At 42.2% G+C, this 19,942-nt stretch overlaps 1 protein-coding gene across 3 annotated transcripts in view; it reads left to right on the top strand.

Moving 5' to 3' along the window:
* The window catches only part of cadpsa (Ca2+-dependent activator protein for secretion a), a 160,498-nt gene that overhangs the window by 10,966 nt on the left and 129,590 nt on the right, over positions 1 to 19,942 (top strand). For all 3 annotated transcript variants that reach the window (XM_065955385.1, XM_065955387.1, XM_065955386.1), the window contains exons 2-3: positions 10,904 to 11,017; positions 16,987 to 17,319. In XM_065955385.1, coding sequence (XP_065811457.1) covers positions 10,904 to 11,017; positions 16,987 to 17,319 — 447 coding nt within the window. The remainder of the gene's footprint in view (positions 1 to 10,903; positions 11,018 to 16,986; positions 17,320 to 19,942) is intronic.

Here is a 19,942-nt window from a genome sequence, read left to right as displayed (position 1 = left end):
AACAACACTGATATTTTTTGCCACTTGGCACAGCAGAGATTTACAGAGGAGGTTCTGAAAGTCCTCCATGCATTCATAGAAAAACACAACAAAAGACGTGTTGCTTGGACGCGACGGAAATAGCAACAAAGCTGGCGTTCCTGATGCCGCCACAACTTTACACTTCACCAGATGGCAGAACGAGCCGCACATAACTTAGAAAATAGTATAAAAATGACTTTACTATAGCACAGGACACACTGTGTGTCTGTATTAAGATACATCATAACTCTCAGAGTAAAACAATGGAAGGTATTTTCTGCTGTCGCTCCTTCATCTTCAGGAGACACTTCATATCTACGTTTCCATCGATGCACAGGTCAAATGTTCTCCTTTTTAGACTTTTTGAATTAACCAATACATCTAACAAATAACATCCCAGCTACGAGCCTCATCCTGGTTTTAATCGTATCAGGGATGTGGTGTTTACATGCACACAGACAAACCTGGTTCTTCATATCCCTGTATATGTTTCTGATTACTGCATCTTATTTGCTCAGGCTTCTGTCTTACTCCACCGTATGTCCTGCAGCATGTTCACCACACACTGAAATCTGTCAGCATTCAAATGCTTTCTCACATCTTTAAACTTCCAATTACGTTGAATTCTTTCATCACCCAAAGACAAGACTTAGTTTCTTCGTCGCACCAGAAGTTAGATACTCTCGTTGCAGCCGCCATCTTTGTTTTTGCTGATATGTCACCTGGCTAAGCCTTACACATGCAGCAGTATCCCGTTTTGTTTCAGAGTTCTCCAGGTAGCAAAGTTGGGATTCTCATATTCAGGATATGGGCTGAAATGTGGGATGTGTGATTTTTACATGCACAGAAATAAAAATGGGGATGCGTAAAAAACCTGTTATAAACCGGGAAACTCCACACTCAATGAAAGTCTGAACTCTTAAAGGCTCCCCGTCGGCCTTTTTTCAGCCGATTCGACATGTTGATGTGAGAGGAATCTCTCTGATTGGCTGTTCTGAGGTTTCATTTCTCTCCAGCTCTCAGGTTCAGTAAAGCCCCTTGAGCATGCTGCTGTAGTCTCCATGCTTTCACCCATTAGTGTGGTTTCTCCTTATTCGTCTCCTCCTCCTCTCCTTTTCTTTTCCCACTAAAAGACCAAGAGCTGACAACGCCAGCGCCATTTTCTACTTTTTATCAGACATTATTCTCCATTAGTAGACGACCTATAATACGAGTGGTGAGCGACAGCGGTGTGAAAATGGTCTTCTCGTATCATGACAACGGACTACCGCCCCCTGCTGGCATGGAGAGTTACTTCCTCTCACGCATGCGCAGAACGTTTGGATGGTTGGCCGTCGGCTGTAGTCTTTGCGGTGTGTTCAAGTGCAACTTTTTGACCAACTCTTCTCCAAGTGTCCATTGATAGATTATGTAAGTCAAAATTTCTTGCACTTTGTTGCTTTGTCCTGCCTCCTCCACCTTCCTGATTTTAACACAACCTGTCCTCGTTCTTCGGATATTTAGGAGGAGTCCAAAAAGCAGAAACGAATGGATGCAGCGTGCGATTTCCCAGCCGTCTGCGCTTCTATTTACTGATGACTCCTTGGAATAATCCCTGATCTGTGAGCGGCAGATTACTGAAGTCTAAATCAAAAGCTCTACACTTTGTCTCCGACATCAGGCAGCTCCACAAACTAACCACACTGACATGAATTTAAAGCCGCTGAAAAAAAAGGAGAAGTACAGTCTCTTTTGGCTTGTGCGGAGATGTTGGCTGTGGGTTCGGCTTCTGACAGAATGATTTACCAGCAGCTGATCCCGTGCCAGTAATGAGTGGGCGCTGTGTTTTTGAAGCTGTCTGAATATAGCGTCCAAACCTTCTCAATCACAATGTCAGAGCGCTCCGAAGGAAGACGTTCAAGACGAGTGTGAATATTTAGTTTCACAGACAAGATTGTAAAGCGTTCTTCTGGTTCTTGCACTTTTTCTTTATTCATAATTTTCTGTTGTATTGGAGGGGGGAGTGTGTGTGCGTGCGTGCGTGCGTGCGTGCGTGCGTGCGTGCGTGCGTGTGTGTGTGAATGTGTGAATAGCAGCTCTCCCCCCAAAGAGCACTTTCTCAATCCTTTGTCAGTCTGCTGTGCAGTGTGTAATCTGGGATTACCGTCCATTTGATGTTATGTCATCACCAGAGAGATGGAGCATGCACCCTGCTGCAGAAGACATATAATAATAATAATAATAATAATAATAACAATTATTATTATAATGATTTGTGTCGCATATTTTGAAACATTGAACTGCTTCCCAACAGCAGAATAAATAATAAAGATGTTATGGAAGGAATATGCATGATAATGTATTAAATCATAAATAAATTAAAAAGGTTATGAGGCATGCACGGCACAGAATTAATTAAGAAAAGGTTCCTTTAAAGCACAATTATGGAGGGATTGGGTTTAGTGTCTTGAAATCGGTCTTGGTCTTAAAACCACTTTTTGAAGGTCTCTGCAACCAAAGCATTTTTACTGGATCTTGTCTCGGTGTCAGACTGGGCGGACTAAAGAATGAACAATTATTTATTTAACAAGTCAGGAAATAAATGTGCAAAGTCTTTGGGGATTAGACTCCATCATGATGACTTCATTTACTCGGAGGGTTAATGAGGCCGACAGCAGGATAGGATACCCCCCCTATGGAGTCTAGACCCTGGTGGTGTTTGTGTAACCCCCTACAAGAGGATTTTTCATAGGTTTTTATGGTCTTGGTTTTGGTCTTGACTGGGTCTCAGTCTTGGTCTCGGAGCACTCTGGTGGTCTGGACTACAACACTACTGAGTGCAGCTGTTATAAAACACACACACGGTGTATTGGCTCTACTAACTCGGCATTGAACTTCAAGCCCATTTCTCACCATCGTGTTAAAGGTTCCTGTAGTCTCTGTCATGGATCTGGTTTAACAAAGTTTCCAGAGAGGATCGATCAAACAAACACAAGACTGAACTTTGGACTTTAATATCAAAGGAACATTTCCTGGAGACTCTCCGTGTTTGCCATGTTTGTTCATCAAATAACAGACTGAATTATCAGAAACACACCAATCTGAATAACCATCAGCGTCAGCTCCATTCAACAAACATGCGTCCTGTGATCCTGTTTCCAGAATGATTAACCTGAAGGTATCTGTTATCAGGATTCAAAAGTTCATGAACTATATGAACTATTTCCTGCAGGAAGTTCACCAGTTAAAGGCTTTATATGTGATTTTTTTGATCCAGCAGATGTCGCCCTTGAGCACCAGCATGAAACCAAAACAACTCGTGCTGCATTGTTGTGTTAGCATGCTAATGCTAGCGATCTTTATTATGCTGGTATCTTCACACTGCATGTAAATTTACCTGAAATGAGCGTGATCTAGAAACACAGTTAAGCAGTGAGTACAGTATGTTATTCTTCTTTTCTCTAGTCCCTCAATTAAACAACTTTTATACAAGAGGGGAGGAGTCAGCCGGCCGTCCGGGCGATGTAAACAAACTGAAGATAGGACTCGGAAAACTCTGAAAACATCACAGACAGTGGGACTCGGGTGTTACACCCATTGTAGACAGTCATGACTCACAGAGTTATTTTCAGAGGAGATACTTGATTTCTACATTTAAGTGTGAAAAATCACATATTAAGACTTTAAAGGTGACAGCTGGCTTTGCATGCACAGAAAATAAAGACATATTTTTTTAAACAATAATAAAATGTTTAATAATGAGGAGTAGCACATTGGGAAACATGTGCAAGAGGTAAATAGTACGACTGGACAATGACACGGGACAATACATTTTAAATCAGGAAAATATATGAATAAAAGAAGCAGAGACAGTAAGGCCACATGAGAAACATACCATAAATCATAGAAGAACAAACTGTTTGCATGACTGGGCAAAGTGCATTTGATAAAGTGATACCAAAAGAGGAACAAAGACTGGCAGCAGGATGATTTGTTGTATGTCTTTTAACTGATTCTGTAATGACTGCTCCTCTATGGTCTCTCAGATGAAACACCAGTGTAAGAGTGTATTTGTTAGAATCCCAAAAGATGTGCATATGGTTTGCCTGCCTCCCTTTTTGCACATTACCGCCGACATGTTTGTTGTGAAACAGTTTGTGTACTCTTTATTTTATAAGTGATGAAGACGTGGGTTCGATTCAATAACTTGGATTGGTAACCGTTTGTCGAGCCGTCCTCCTGTCTAGCTTACCTTCTAGTTCATATATGGTGCTCAGATGCTAAGTTGCTGAGGGCGGCTGTGGCTCAGTTGGAGTCAGTCTTCTCTTAATCCAAAGGTCTGGGGTTCGATCCCCAGCTCCTGTAGCAACATGTCCGATGTGTCCTTTGGCAAGACACTTAACCCAATGTGTAGTTGTGACCTGCAGTGTAAAAACGCTTTGAGTGATCAGAAGACTAAAGCGCTATACAAGCTCATTTACCATTAGCTCGTCATCGCGCTGCTGCTGGTGATGATGAGATCGCTGAAAAGAGACCGGTGGTCGACAGTACAGTGACTATTCCACTTCTTATACAGCGTCTATTGTTGGCAAAAGACTCAAACAGTAACTGTTCTGTCCATTTTCATGCATCAACATGTCGTCGAACTAAAAGCTTGAAATGTTGTTTTCATAGAAACACTTGAACTTGTCTGAGTGGGAGCTGCAGCCCAGACAGTGCTCTTATTTAAAATGATTTATAGTGATTTGTTGGAGTGATGTTCTGAGTAAAAACGCCTTTCAGAAACAATCACTCAGCGGAGGAGCGCTGGGGGGAAAACATCATGTCTTGATTTTGAATGAAAGACAAATATCAGACGTCTGTGGTGGCATCATGTTGTCTGACAAATTGAATCTGAAGCTAAAATACTCGCTGCTCTGATCTGTTCGACATGTACACCCGATGCAGCCCTCTCTTCAGCAGCAACGCTGGCCACAGCAATTACCAACAGGAACATGGCATCCACCGAGAGAGGGACACACACACACACACACACACACACACACACACACACACTCACACACACACACACACACACACATCGAACACACACACACACACACACATCGAACACACACACACACACACACACACACACACACACACACACACACACACACACACACACACACACATCGAACACACACACACACACACACACACACACACATCGAACACACACACACACACACACACACACACACACACACACACACACACACACACACACACACACACACACAGACACACACACACACACACACACACACATCGAACACACACACACACACACACACACACACACACACACACACACACACACACACACACACACACATCGAACACACACACACACACACACACACACACACATCGAACACACACACACCATGACAAGCATCTGTTTACACGCTGACACACACATGCATCCTCTGAGACACATCTCTCACATCTCTCTTCTTTTTACAGTCCATGCTCTCACACTCACACACACACAAACTCACACACACACACACACACACACACACACACACACACACACACACACACACACACACACACACAGCAGTGTTATCTCAGCTTTCTATAGCTCCCAGATGGTAGCCGTAGCGACTGGACGTCATCCACTCACACCAGACACTGCTCTGACACACTGCACTGCTGTCTGCTCCTGCCTGTCTGTCTGTCTGTCTGTCTGTCTGTCTGTCTGTCTGTCTGTCTGTCTGTCTGTCTGTCTGTCTGTCTGCCTGCCTGCCTGCCTGCGTGCGCGCTGTGTGTGTGTGTGTGTGTGTGTGTGTGTGTGTGTGTGTGTGTGTGTGTGTGTCGGACAAGAATACATAAAGCCAAAAACAAAACACAATCCTTGATGTGTCAAAATAAAAAATGCTTCTTTTGAACTCATTTTTTAAAATCAATAATTTATGGCTCTTGGGGTTTTTGTCCAAATAGTTTGGTTGCATCCCGTGTATAGAGGCGTCAGTCCTTCAAGTCTGACCTGCGGCTCCTTTCCTGCATCATTCCCCCTTCTCTCTCTGTCTCTGATTTCCCACTCCATCCCCGGTCCTGTCCAAAGAAAGACTAAAACACCCCAAAAGAAATCTTTGAAATCATGTTATCAAGTTTTGTCCTGGAGAAACTCTGTAGAAAAACTGGATAGAGACTGGGCAGTGGAAGCTGCTAACTCAATATGTCCAAGTAGGAGCACTTAGCTCTTCTCTCACTGTGTGTGTGAGATGCTGGAGAGCAGACAGCAGGATAAACAGCTGTGGTGTATCTGAAGCTCAGATCTCCATCAATGAAAACACTAAAGGTTTTAAACGCTTCTCTTTGTCCTCACAGCTCTCAAATCGATCTGCGCTTTTACTTTCATTTCTTTTCTCCTTCTTCTACAACTACAATTCTACAATTCACTTAGCAGACTCTTTTATCCAAAGCGACGTACATCAGAGAGTAAGAACAACACAAGCAAGGATCTAGAAAAAAGGGAACAATGTCAGTAAGAGCAAACGATCAGCTTTGAGTCTGATTGGACACACAGGTGCTGACAGGAAGTGACCAGAGGCAAAGCACAACATTGAGGGCAGTTCTTGAGAGCTCTAATCAGTATAGAAACCATCTTATAAGTCGTCGTTATCAAACAAAAACCATCGTCATTACCATCATCATCATCAATAATATGGAGACCATCATCATTAAGTTAGTAGGTATTCATGAAAGAGCTGGGTCTTTAGCTTTTTCTTAAAGGTGCAGAGGGACTCTTCATTCCACCACCGGGGGGCGACAGAGCAGAAGAGTCTAGTCAGCGTCTTAGGACCCTGTTGTGAAGGTTGGATCAGACGTCTTTCATTGGCAGAGCGTTGCCAAATAAGGGCCTGGGTCCACCTTTTCTTCCAGGTATTCCCAGTGAGGAGAGGAAACCTTTCCCACGCTGGAGAAAAGGCACACAGGGTCCAGCGCTCTGCTTTTTTTTTTTTTTGTGTACAGCCGACCCGAGTGTTTCTTGGTGCTGGAGACGTCACTGGCGCTTTAAAAAATGTTTGGTATTCCCCGTATGTTTGACTCCTAACTCCTCCGTTTTGATTTTTAGAAGAATAAGTGTTAAGGCGCACGGCTGACCTGACTGACAGGAGGGAGCGTTGTAGCCGTTTGTCAGGAGGCTTAAAACCCGCCTCAGCTCTCAGCCTGTCGTTAGGTTGACTGAAAGCATGGTTATAAGTCCTTGTAAGACATATTGTTCACAGTATCAATTTAGTTGAAATACTTGTTCCATTGGTGTATAGACACTGGACGTCCATACAGGCTGCCTTTTTAGAAAAAGGTAACAAATGTAATTGTTCACAGATTTATCAGGAAGTCATTTTTTTTTATGTGCTTAATCAGAGACAGAAATGATTCATCACTTATTTCCTTTCAACTGTCTTAAAAACATCTCGACAACAACGACTCGAAGCTCCCATGTCACAGCTCCACCGGGCCTCTGTTAAACCGACGGCACAACATCATAGGAGACACTTTGGTGGAGTATCTACATCGAGCACCTCTTCCTCTTTACCTCTCAGGCAGACTCATTTCTCCTCTCTCTTCTTGCTCTCTTTAATTCTCTTGTATTTCCATCTTCTAATTATTCACTTGCGTTCCCCTTCAGCCCCCGCGTTCCCTCATTATCCTCCAGTGCTCTCTCGTCCCTCTCTTCCTTTTTATTGTGTCTCCCTGGAGTGGGGCGTTGGTTATCAGAGCGTCACATTATACCAGATGTCTCCTAGCATGCACAAGTGGAGTGGAACTGTGTTTTCAGCAAAGAGCGTCCGGAGACCTGTGTTGTTCTCCGAAGGCGGAGATGTTCTTGCGTTGAGAAATTGAGTACTTAATACAGCCTTCCATGTTGTACTTTAGAGCCTGTATATCGGGGCGGCAGTAGCTCAGTCTGTAGGGACTTGTTGGGAACTGGAGGGTTGATGGTTCAAGTCCTGATGCGGACCAGAATATGGAAGTTTTTCTGTTGTGCTGGAGAGGTGCCAGGGCACTTCCCGAGTACAGCCGAGGTGCCCTTGAGCAATTCACCAAACCCCCAACCGCCCTGGTGCGCTCCCTTAGTAGCAGCCCCACTCTCTCCACTAATGCATGTCCACAGGTCCTGTTTGTGCAGGTGTGTGATTCAGGCTGATGTGTGGGAGAAGCATGTCTCTCAAAATGTAAAAAACAGAATTTGCCTCATTCAAAACAATTTAGAAAAAAACCTTTTTTTCGTCCTGTGGTTTGACGTTGAAACATCTGTGCCAGCTGTCTGCAGAGACAGAGTGAGACGCCTGTTTGGGTTAGCGCTCACCTCTGCGGGTTAGGCTTTTTACACTTATACCCAAATATCAATTAGACACAATTAGAAGTACATGACAACGCCATGATTAAGAAGAGGCAATGCATAAAAGTGAGACTTAAAAGAGGACACTGAGGGGCGCTGGTGGTGCAGTGGTTAGAGCGCGCACAGGCTACAGTCCTCCAAGCGGAGGGCCCGGGTTCGGGTCCGACCTGTGTCTTTTTTCCAGCATGTCATTCCTCACTCTCTTAGAATACTCTCCCTGATTTCCGGCTATATCCACTGTCCTATCTCTCCAATAAAGACACAAAATGCCCTAAAATAAATCTTTAAAAAAGAAAAGAGGACACTGACGGTAACACTGGTTTATATAATTAAGTGCGTTACTTATTGTAGATAATATAAGGAATGTAAAAGAGAACAGTCTTGTTTTGAGATATAAATCAGAAAAAAATAATGTTGAAAATTGTGCACTGAGGGTTTTTAAAGTCCTCTAATGTCTCTGATGGTTCACGTCTCACAGCTGTCTGTATCGGCACACTGTGTTGTTTTCAGGCCCACTCTCAACACACTTCATCTGTTTGTTTTTTGTGCACACACAGCTTGTTTTCACGGTGGATATGTAACACGAGTGTTTACTCTTACCTTCAACATGCACAGCATAAGCTGGGGGTTTAGCCCTGCGGCCCGCGGAGGAGCAGTCATCGCTTAGAGCTTTGAGAGGTTTTAATCAGCTTCTCTTGAACCTGCTGAAGAAGCTCGTTGACTCCAAACATCCGCTTGATTTTTATAATCACTCAACGGTTTGATTTAAACTCTCAACTTTTTCCATTTTTTTCTTTTGTTATTTCTGCATGACAAAAGCTCTCTGTCATCAGTCCAGGGAAACATATTCTGCATGTTGAACAGTAGTAGCTGCTGAGCATTGTATAGTGTTAATGTATTGTTTACATCACGTCACAGCATGCTGTGAAAGCTCTCAGCTGTCTGGAGCCATATGTGATGTATGGAGAGTGCTGAATGGTATGTGATTTCTTTTCACAGCGTGAGTGTGAAGAACGATCACGAGCCAAAGCATGTGCACGGTGTCTAATTAAAAGCCAGAGAGAAAACCCTGTTGTTTGGTTGGAATTTAAAAAGTCAGGCGTGTTGAGTGAAGACAAATGTATTTATTTAGAGCCGAATGTGCCATTTGAAATCTGCTCTAATGTAGAGATCAGACTTTCTTTATACCCAGACCTCCAGTTTAGTTAGAAGTAGAAGAGGTACTCAACTCTAGTATCTAATATAGACTGTGCTTCAGTATCAAAGGGTTTCTTTCTTATATTAAATGTATTGAAGAACTGAAAGAGAATGAGGTTGATAGAAAAACAGAATTTTGAGAATTATATACATTTTATTTTTTAACTGTAAACCATCTTAAAAACCAAGTCTTTCTCCTGTAGGTGATAATGTGAATTATTTTCTCTAAAAGCATGGCTGAAAATGATTAGTCATCATTTCTGAATATCATGCCACATTCTTTCTTTCAGCTTGGAGAATATGTTGATCTCCCATCACGTCTTTGTTTGAGAGAGAAGTCCTGGACTGAAAGAGTCGTTTAAACCACCAATTTTGTTGTCATCAAAGATGTCGCTAATTTGTTGTGTTGAAATCAATCTGTTGGTGACTCAGAGTGGGTGGGAGGGAAGAATAGAGCATGCAGAAAGAGTTTTGGCAAAATGAAACAAATACAGACATTAATAGAGCTACCTACCTTCAATGATCAGGAATTTAACTTAAAGGTGACATATCCTCCTCCTCTTCAACCAGTTTAAATAAGTCTCAGAGCGCCACAAAACATGTCACTGAAGTTTCTTGTTCTAAATCCACTCTGATCCTGTATTTGATCATGTCTATAAACCCCTCTATTTCAGCCCTGCTCAGAACAGGCTGTTTCTGTGTCTGTACCTTTAAATATGTAAATTAGCTGTGTTTGACCACGCCCCCTCTCTGGAAGGGCTTTGGGTGTCTCAGGCTTTCTCCCTCCATGTCCTATTGTTTACGGTGAGAAGGCAGACTCAGAGGGCGGAACAAACACCTAGCTGTGGGAGTGTCACCCACCTGGGGGAGGGGCTACTGCCCTTTGTGATGTCATGAAGGGAAAATCTCCAAACGACCTGTTTGAGCACACATTTTCTGAAAAGTGGAGCAGGCAAAAGACGGAGAGGATAGACTTTTCTCATGATTGGGGGGTTTGTAGACGGACTAGAGACACATATTTGAGTTAGTGAAACATGGAGAAGTGGATTTTGCATAAAATGTGACCTTTTCTTTTTAATGGAAATATGTGCTGTACAGTCTTTAAATAAAGGTCAAAACCTGCATTTATTTAAGAGTAGGCTTAAAAATGAGGACTGTAGAGGAAGAGGATGAGGATTGGACTGTGGCAATTTTGAAAGACAAAGATTTCATTTCATATTTAGATAGTTCAATTACAAAGATATAGTACTGATGTTGATGAACCATTCTAACGTCTTTCTCTCCTGTGTGTGTCAATCTCTCCTTCAGATCAGTAAGCAGCAGCTGCAGACGGTCAAAGAGCGTTTCCAGTCGTTCCTCAGCGGAGATACACAGATCGTGGCCGACGAAGCTTTCATCAACGCCGTCCAGAGCTACTATGATGTGAGTCTCTAGTATTTTTCTTTGTGGATATATGTCATTCTGCGACAGATGTACTCACAACCTAAGGGTTTTGTAAGTTGACACCAAAATGAACAATTTGACTTTTGAAATCGCTTCATAATTAAGGCAGTGCAAAAAAAACTCTGTCTTATCTTATATTATATTTAGTAACATAAACTAAACATATTGATCCAGACTAAACCAAGAAGCATAAACACATTTTAAAGGAAGAATATGTGACATTTTATACATAAATACTTCAGAAATCCAGTCTATCCTGTGTAAATGTGTCTCTGAGTCATGACTGTCTACAATGAGGGAGAAGCTCAAGTCTCGCTGGCTGTGTTGTTGTCAGAGCCGTGTTTACATGGACGGGACGGCCGGCTCCTCCCCTTGTGTATAAAAGCTGTCAAAAGTCAAGGATAAGAGAGAAGAAGAAGAACACCATGGCTATTCTGTGTTTATTTACATGGAATGTGAAGCTACGAGCTAACTAAAGAGCGCTAACATTAGCATGCTAACACAACAATGCAGGCCACAGGAGGCTTCAGAATAGCGGAGGTGTGGCCAAACAGCAGTTTGTTTTGGTTTCATGCTGGTGCTCAAGGGCAGATCAAAAAGTTGCACATTTTTTTAAGTTTTTGAGTTTTACTTATTTAAAAGAGCAAAGAATGACGTTGTTTTATTTCACACAGAAATACAAATCAAGCATGGATGTATTTTTCTTTCTGTGAGTCTCTTCAAATGCTTCACATTTCTTAGACCTTAAAGGTTATGGAAGTTATGTAAACAGTGCTCTTGATATTTTAGGTTTTCATTTTGGAGAAAACAAACCTCCAGCAGCCAGATGGTGGCCCGTCTGCTGCCGGCGTCTCTTCACCACATTTAGCACAGAACATGTGTTGCATAACGATGTCATCAATGAAAGTGCAATGTAATGACATTAAAGACAGAAGCTTAAGCTTTCTGTTGCAGAAAAAGAACGATTGGATCTGGATGTTTTTAATAGGTTTTTATACTGGATCAATTCAAACAGGATTCCTGCTGCCTGAACATTATCGGCCTGTTTTACACAGCATGTAACCAAACGTAAGAGAACAACATGTTAACTAGCTTTCAGTTCAAAAGAATGAACAGGATTATAGAAAAATGTTCTCTGGAGGACTAAATTCACGTGTCCTGATCTTTGCTGTCTGATTTTTGAATTCCTTGTGGAAAAAATGTGTTTTCTCAGCATAATCTGTTAAAGGAGCAATATGTAACTCTGACACCTAGTGTTTAAAACGGGTACTGCAGTCCAAATTCAAAACATTGTAGACAGATGCCTCCCCCCGCCCCCCCTCCTCTCTAGAGTGGATGCTCACTCAGGTCACCATGTGGTGGACTCTGAAGCTTATTACTCGTGGAGCTTATTAGAAACATGCAGAGGCTTTTTAGGTCGGGTACAATCACTTCTATCTGAACCACTTCTCTTGACCGCTTCCATCGCTGCAACACCTGTTGACCTGATAACTGCTCTCATATCTGACAAACCGAGGGGCGTCCAAAACGGCCGTGTGGGGGTGTCTTAAAAGCGCCTACCTTCTCTGGTCCAAACAAATCCAGAGCATTCAGGAGCAGAATCTAAAGTTAGAAGGAGGACATACTGGCTGCTGCATTGTTGTCAGAGAAGCCAGCACTTCAACATAGCATGTTTCTTTAATGTCTGATCATATAGTAAGATACCTTTATCATTTCATTTACAAGATAGTTTACAAATTTGTCTTTTAATTTTGACAGGATATGTTATTTCTGTATCAATATTTATAAAAAGACAATTTCTTGAACATTTGACAATTTTGCTGTCATGCTCCCGTCGTGAGCCTCCTAATGTTTAAAATGAAAACTGTCATAGCAGGGAAACTAATACTGGGGTCAGAAGTGAGGGAACCTCAGCAGAGAAAACTTGTTTCTGTTCTGATACATGATGCAGAGTCTACACTGAGCTCCTCAGGGCAGTGTTAATAACGCTCTTTCAGTTGGAGGTGCTTGATCGACTGGGAAATAAAATGTGATGAAAGGAAATCCTTTCTGCATCTTTTAAACTCTCCTGGATCACGCTGTTCATTTACAGTTTGACATTTGACGTCAGGTCCCGAGGGACTGATGTGGAGAACCAGGAAAAGGTGTCGGGCTGGTTGAGGGGCCGGTGTGAAGCGACAGTAAATAGATCATACAGGCAGTACTCGTTATTAAAGCAGCGCTATAGACAGTGATGTTCTCAAACAGCCAAACACACAGCAATCCTCCCCTTGTGTATAGAATCTGTTTTAGTCAGACTAGAGAGAAGAAGAACATACTCACTGCTCATTTGAATGTCATGTAAGTGTTTTTAGGGCTGCACGGTGGTGAAGTGGTTCTCGCTGTTGTTTCACAGCGAGAAGGTTCCTGGTTGGAATCACTGCAGGGCCTCTCTGTGTGAAGTTGTCATGTTCTCCCCGTGCATGTGTGGGTTCTCTGCGGGTACTCCGGCTTCCTCCCACAGTCCAAAGACGTGCTCGTTAGGTTAATTGGTGAGTCTAAAAATTGTCCGTAGGTGTGAATGTGAGTGTGGCTGGTTGTCTAAATGTCAGCCCTGTGATTGGTTGGCAAACAGTCCAGGGTGTAACCCCGCCTCTCGCCCAATGACAGCTGGGATCGGCTCCAGCCCCCCCCCCCCTCCAAGACCCTGAAGAAGGAAAAGCGGTTTAGATAATGGATGGATGGATGTGTTAAGATCCCGCTCATTCTGTTTCAATTTATGTGAAGCTACAGGCTAACTAAAGAGCGCTAACATTAGCATGCTAACACAACAATGCAGGACACATGGTGATTGCAGCTCGTGCAAAGGACAATTTTTGCCAGTAGGTTTGGTCAGGGAGGTACATGTCCGACTTGAAACATAATAAGCTTAACATTTGTTCCTTTATTAAACCTTCATTTTATCCCTCCGCCCTAAGAAGGTCAAGAGGCGATGTGATAGTTAATAAAAAGAAAAATGGTGAAAAAGCGAGAATACAAAAAAGGAAAACGGTAGAATACTGACATGCCCCAATGCACCAAAGATCTTTGGTTGCGGGTGATTACCTTGATTCTCTTTAATCCTGTTTGTTTGACTTTTGATCTGGATTTTTAGATTACTGGGCTGTTTTCAGATGCATTCAGTTTGACCATCATTCTACCCAGAGAGAAAATGTTTCTAAGGGCGCACTCACACGAGGAGATCCGTACCGTGCCCAAGCGCGCTTCACCTCGAAAGTCCAGTTGGTTTGACTAGTCTGAGTGCTCCGATCCATGCTCAAGCTCGGTACTTCCTTGGCCCTGGCACGCTCTGGAGAGGTGTGTTCCTAGCGATACAGTCCATGCACGAGCACAAGCACAAGACTCAAAATAAGAAGCACAGTCAGTAACGTTAGCGTTCATGTCCTCCGTGTTGTTCGATCGCTGCTCGACTGCATACCAAACAAACCTGCAGAGCTCTAATCAACCATCATGAGAGCTACACATTTCATGCTAAAGGTGCGGAAGCTTTGTTGATACAGCAAAATCTAAACACAGAGGCAATGCAAACAGGCTGACACAGCAAAGACATTTAACAACACTGCGCAATAAATAAACAACTCCATGATAGAATAAACACATTGCAATTACAACAACTAAATCATGAAATGAAGTTTTAGTGCAGTTAAATCTCTCGTAAGTCACACATACAAAATGCAGAGAGAATAAAGATTTAAAAACAGACTTTAGGTTTTCATTTAAACTCAAAGGGTTTTTAAAAAGCTAATCGAGGACTAAGACTCGCTGAAGGACACTTAGAGATCTGAGGGTGATGTGTGTGTGTGTGTGTGTGTGTGTTTGGTAGATGGTGCTGACACGTTGACTGGCACCTCCTTATCAGTTCGTGTGGCAGCACAAGCTAGCTAAATGAACACGGTGTGATATTTAACAGATGAAGCCGGCGGCACAGGTTATCCAATTCAATTAAACCCCCAAGCTCTCAGCTCGGCTTAAGCTGCAAGGCTCCACCTGACGGAGGCCTGACAGACACACAGCGAGCTGGAGAGACAGGAATAGAAAGATAGAGAGGGACAAGAGACAAAGGGTTTAAAAAAAGGAGCTTGACAGGTTGAACAGAAGGTGACAGGTATTTACCGCCCATCAATCATCGGCTTGTTCGGAGACTTTCAAAAATGAATCAGAGATCTCAATGCAGACATGTCGGCTCTATCACCTACGATCTTACCTGTCACTCTCGGGCGATTGAAAATAACTGACTTACCTTTTTTGGAGGGTCTGACCATGCACACTGATCGATTTTGTTTTTAAATATTTGTGTTTGAGATTTCTCAATAACAGTCAACGAACATAGAATTTGAAGTTTTTCAGCATTGAAAAACTACATTTAAAAACGTCAAAATCAGTTTAATGAACCTGGGGTTATAGTCAAGACCACCGAGACCAAGACAGACCCGAGACCAGAGTACTCCGAGACAAGACCAAGACATTTAGGGATCGAGACCGAGACAAGACCAAGACCATAGGCGTGTCCCTCACTTAGACCATAGCACCGGGAAAGTTGCGGCCGTAACCGGGGGTAACTGGTGGTAACTGGTGGTAACTGGTCCGGTGGTAAGGTCAAACTACAAATTAATTGAAGTTATTTGTTCTTTTAGAAAGCAACGTTTTCCTTCTAATAACAGTAATGACGTGGAAAAATAACTTCTCAGTGGGTGGTCTTGACCGGTCCTGATTTAAAATCCTCATTCCTCAAGAATGATCTTTAGACCAAGACCTTTCTTGAGTACTACAACACTACATGGCCCGAACTGTCAGACGGTTTCTGCAGAATAAATAGTCCTCTTATGCTCTAACAAAGTTGACATTTATTTTGTTTTTCAGAGTTAAAGAGACACTCGTTCATCAAGCCGTGAACTATGAACTCTCTCTATGACAAAGCCAAAACATCAAATCTGAGATATATTTCACCAGATCTGAGCAAATAAATAAAAAATCTGTCTGTTTGGATGACAGAAACCATGACGTCATTCTGGGTTTAAAAAAAAGTCTCCATCATGAACCCCTTAGTGTTTCCTGACCCTCTATGACAGTAGTGCATAACGCAGGTGCAGTCATCCTCCTAGTTCCTAATTGGGGAAATAATATTGTCACACTCTGCACCCATTGTGTCTAAGTTGCACCCATGGGAGCACTGTACTTAAACAGAGGTTTTGATCAGGTGCACTGGTGGTGTCTGTGACAAAACACTTCCCTGCTATTAACCCTGTATCTAAAGAACATTTGGAACATACTGATACATAAGGAAGAAAACAATCTGATTGGTTGGATTCATGTAATGTAGCCATTTTCACATCTGCACTCCAGAAAATATCTAGATAATCTCCCATTGGCTCGAGGTGAATTCTCTGGGGAATATCCTGCTCTATTCTCAGGTCACTTGGACTTCCTGCAGAAAAATTATAGGAGGCGGGCAGGAGAAACTCCGGGTGAAGTCCGAGAGAAAAATTTGGCAGTTTGTGTTCACACATACAGCTCCTTCCATGACTTTTCTGCAAGTGTGAAAGCACTATATGAGAGATGCCTTGTATCTTACACTGTACTAAGCCCACACCAGCCTGTGACACTATTGCACCATGCATCTTAGACCATGCTCTATAAATAGTATAAATTGGCTATTTTAATTTGCAAGCTACCACAAGCTAACCACCGTAGTTAGACCCCCGCCTGTCCAACAGAATGCAGGCCAACTCCCCATCTGCTGGTCAAAGCCTACACAAGGTTTGAATGGATACAAAATGTATGAAATGTGTAAGGAGATGCATCAAGCTTAGAGTAGGAGGCAGTCAGAATAGAGTCAGTTTTAGCTTTATGATCTAGCAGCATCTTTCTATAAAGTCTCAATGTGTCATGTGTTCTCAAACCGTCTGCAGGTCTTCCTGAAGAGTGACCGTGTGTCCAGGATGGTGCAGAGCGGCGGCTGCTCGGCCAGCGACTCCAGGGAGGTTTTCAAGAAGCACATAGAGAAGCGCGTGCGCAGCCTGCCCGAGATCGACGGCCTGAGCAAAGAGACGGTGCTGAGCTCCTGGATAGCAAAGTTTGACACCATCTACCGCGGCGAGGAGGATCCCAGGAAGCACCAGCAGAGGATGACGGCCAGCGCCGCCTCCGAGCTCATCCTCAGCAAGGACCAGCTGTATGAGATGTTCCAGCAGATCCTCGGCATCAAGAAGTTCGAGCACCAGCTCCTCTACAACGCCTGCCAGGTCAGTCCGCTAAGTGCTTTTGGTCGATGTTCGTATTTCTGTCCATCTTTCTGACATTTTTGAAGCCGAAATATTTTCATGAAAATTTTCAACTTTTTTTTTCCAAATCTCTGCTCTAATGTCTGTGTGGGATCTTGAGTTTTTATTTTATCAAATATCAGTGATGGAAATGCCATTCTTCAGTCAAAATTATTGCCATAGTAACAGTGAGTTCTGTGGGAGGGGTTTGTCTATTTGTTCTAAAAATAACAAACCCCTCCCACTTTTTTGTGCTAGCTGCGGTGGTAGAAGACGTTCTGTGATCCTGACTGGGCTTTGATGGGGTCTTTCCAGCTCTGCGCTGTATGAGCTGAACGGCTAATATTTAAAAAAGCTCACAGCATATGAAAAAATGTGAGCTTCTCTGGATTTAAAACAGCCGTCTGCGGGAGGTTACGAGAAACAAGCTGGGAGTAAATTGGACTTGGAGTGAAAGAGAACACCTGGGGAGATGCAAAAAATGTTTCTGTACTATTATCATCATCGACACTGCTGTTAACATTTTTTGAATAATCTATCCTCCCAGTGCTGTGCCAAACGTCCTGGACCATTGGGTCGCTGTTTTAATATTTGTTATGAAAACAGTAGATTTGAGATAATACATTTGAGTGTAGCCATACTGCATGAGAGCAACTGAGAAAAGCTTTCCTAACATTGATGCTCGCCCTCCCCATTGACAAGGCATGCAATATGTCTACTCTCTCTGCTCATCTACGTGTATTGAACATATCTTGATAGTTAAAGGATGAGATTTCTTCAATCAGAAATACTTCACTAACGATTGTATTAAAGTCGTAGTGGAACATGAGCTCACACTGTAAGACTGAATCATACATGACGCACGACCTGAGAGCTCACACTGAACAAGTTATATCGAGACGGCATTCTTAATCGTCAGTAGATATATATGTGTTTTTGTCTCATATGCACGGCTCAAATACACTCACCAGCAAAACCACTCTCTCTCTCTCTCTCTCCCTCTCTCTCTCACACACACACACTGCATCACCAATAATCACAAGCTAACTAGCAGCTGAATCATAACAAACATTCCCTGTCAGCTGGAGGTCTGCTGACATTTCCTGCCAAATGTTCTTGAATGGTCAGAGGGGGAAGACAGATACGCAATGTCTTACGTTGCCATGGTGATTTCAGATGTTGTGTGCTAGTTTGAGCAGGTACAATGAAGAAAAAAAAGTCCTGAAGTCTGGGAATCTGCTCGTAGCTCTGCTCTCTCACTTTGTGAGTGTGTGCCAGAGATTCATCGTACAGTTCTGGAGCAGCTGATCGGACTGTGATCGTTTGTCTGCGTACACTGCACGATGAAACCTGCTTTTATAGATCATACAGAGACAATCAATATGAATTCCAGTTTGTTTTATAACCAGTTACAAACTCCCCACAGGAAGCTTTAAAGCTGGATTTCAGATAAGGATGCAGAGAGGCAGAGGGGCAATCACTCTGCAAGAGTTAGATTTATATTACAGATATAGTTAGCAATGATAAGAAGAATGTACTGTGCTGTACCTGATGCTCTAAAAAAAAAATATATATATATATATAACAATAATATATATATATATATATAACAATAATATATATATATATATATATATATATATATATATATATATATATGTATATATATTATTGTTATTCTAGTTAGAGACAAACCGGTGCACACAATTTTTAAATAGCCTATACATCTCTTTTTTTTCCAAAGATAAAAAATGAAAAACAGAAAAATAAAGAACAGACGTACTATCAACATAAAAGCACAATAATCTGTGTGTAGCAGAGAACCAGCTCTTTACCTGAAATCCTTTCTATGTGGGTTTATAAACTCAATCCATCCTTTCCAAAATTCATTAAATAAATCAGTCCCAAAATAAATGTTAATTTTTCCATTACGAAAAATGTCGTGCATTACATTGAACCAGTCTTCTAGTACAGGTGGGCCTTGGCATAATGTAATGTTTTTTTTTTTTTTTACTAGCAACCAACATTATTCTAATATTATTCTGTACATGTATACTTTGGAAAAACCTAAAAGTAGAGGTGGCATCTTTCCCAGATACAAAGCAACAATCAAACTTAATTTTTAAAACCTTTTCCATTCTGTTTCTGACAGCTTCCAGAAGTTTTAAATCACAGAGCGATCCCAGAAGACATGATGATGGTTAACATCCTCTCCAACATCCTCTTTTTTCTTATTAGACGGCTGGTTTGATACTTTTAAAGTCTATAGTTTACTTTTGCTTTTTTCTCAAGTTGTAAAACCCAAATTTAGGCTTTGATTTCCTCTCAGTTGCTTCTGAAACATTAGGAAGTTTGATAAAGCTGCAATGTCTGTTTCAAACAGGCTGCATGTTGGCTGTGTGACGTGTTGAGGTGATAGTATATTATTATATAGTATATTATTTTCAGCTTTAGGAGGACGGGGCTTGCAAACAGATGTGAGTCAGAATCCGTTAAACCCGACTTCCTCCTCAAGATGTTTGAAAAATCTCTCACAGACGTTGCATTTCAGCCCGCTAACTCTCAGGTGATCAAATCATCAAAAGCTTTCAGGAGAGAACACAAA

Source organism: Labrus bergylta, chromosome 5 (genome assembly GCF_963930695.1).
Source record: "Labrus bergylta chromosome 5, fLabBer1.1, whole genome shotgun sequence".
Lineage (NCBI taxonomy): Eukaryota > Metazoa > Chordata > Actinopteri > Labriformes > Labridae > Labrus > Labrus bergylta.
The sequence above is the reverse complement of the archived record's forward strand: the minus strand, read 5'-3'. Positions and strand labels throughout refer to the sequence as shown.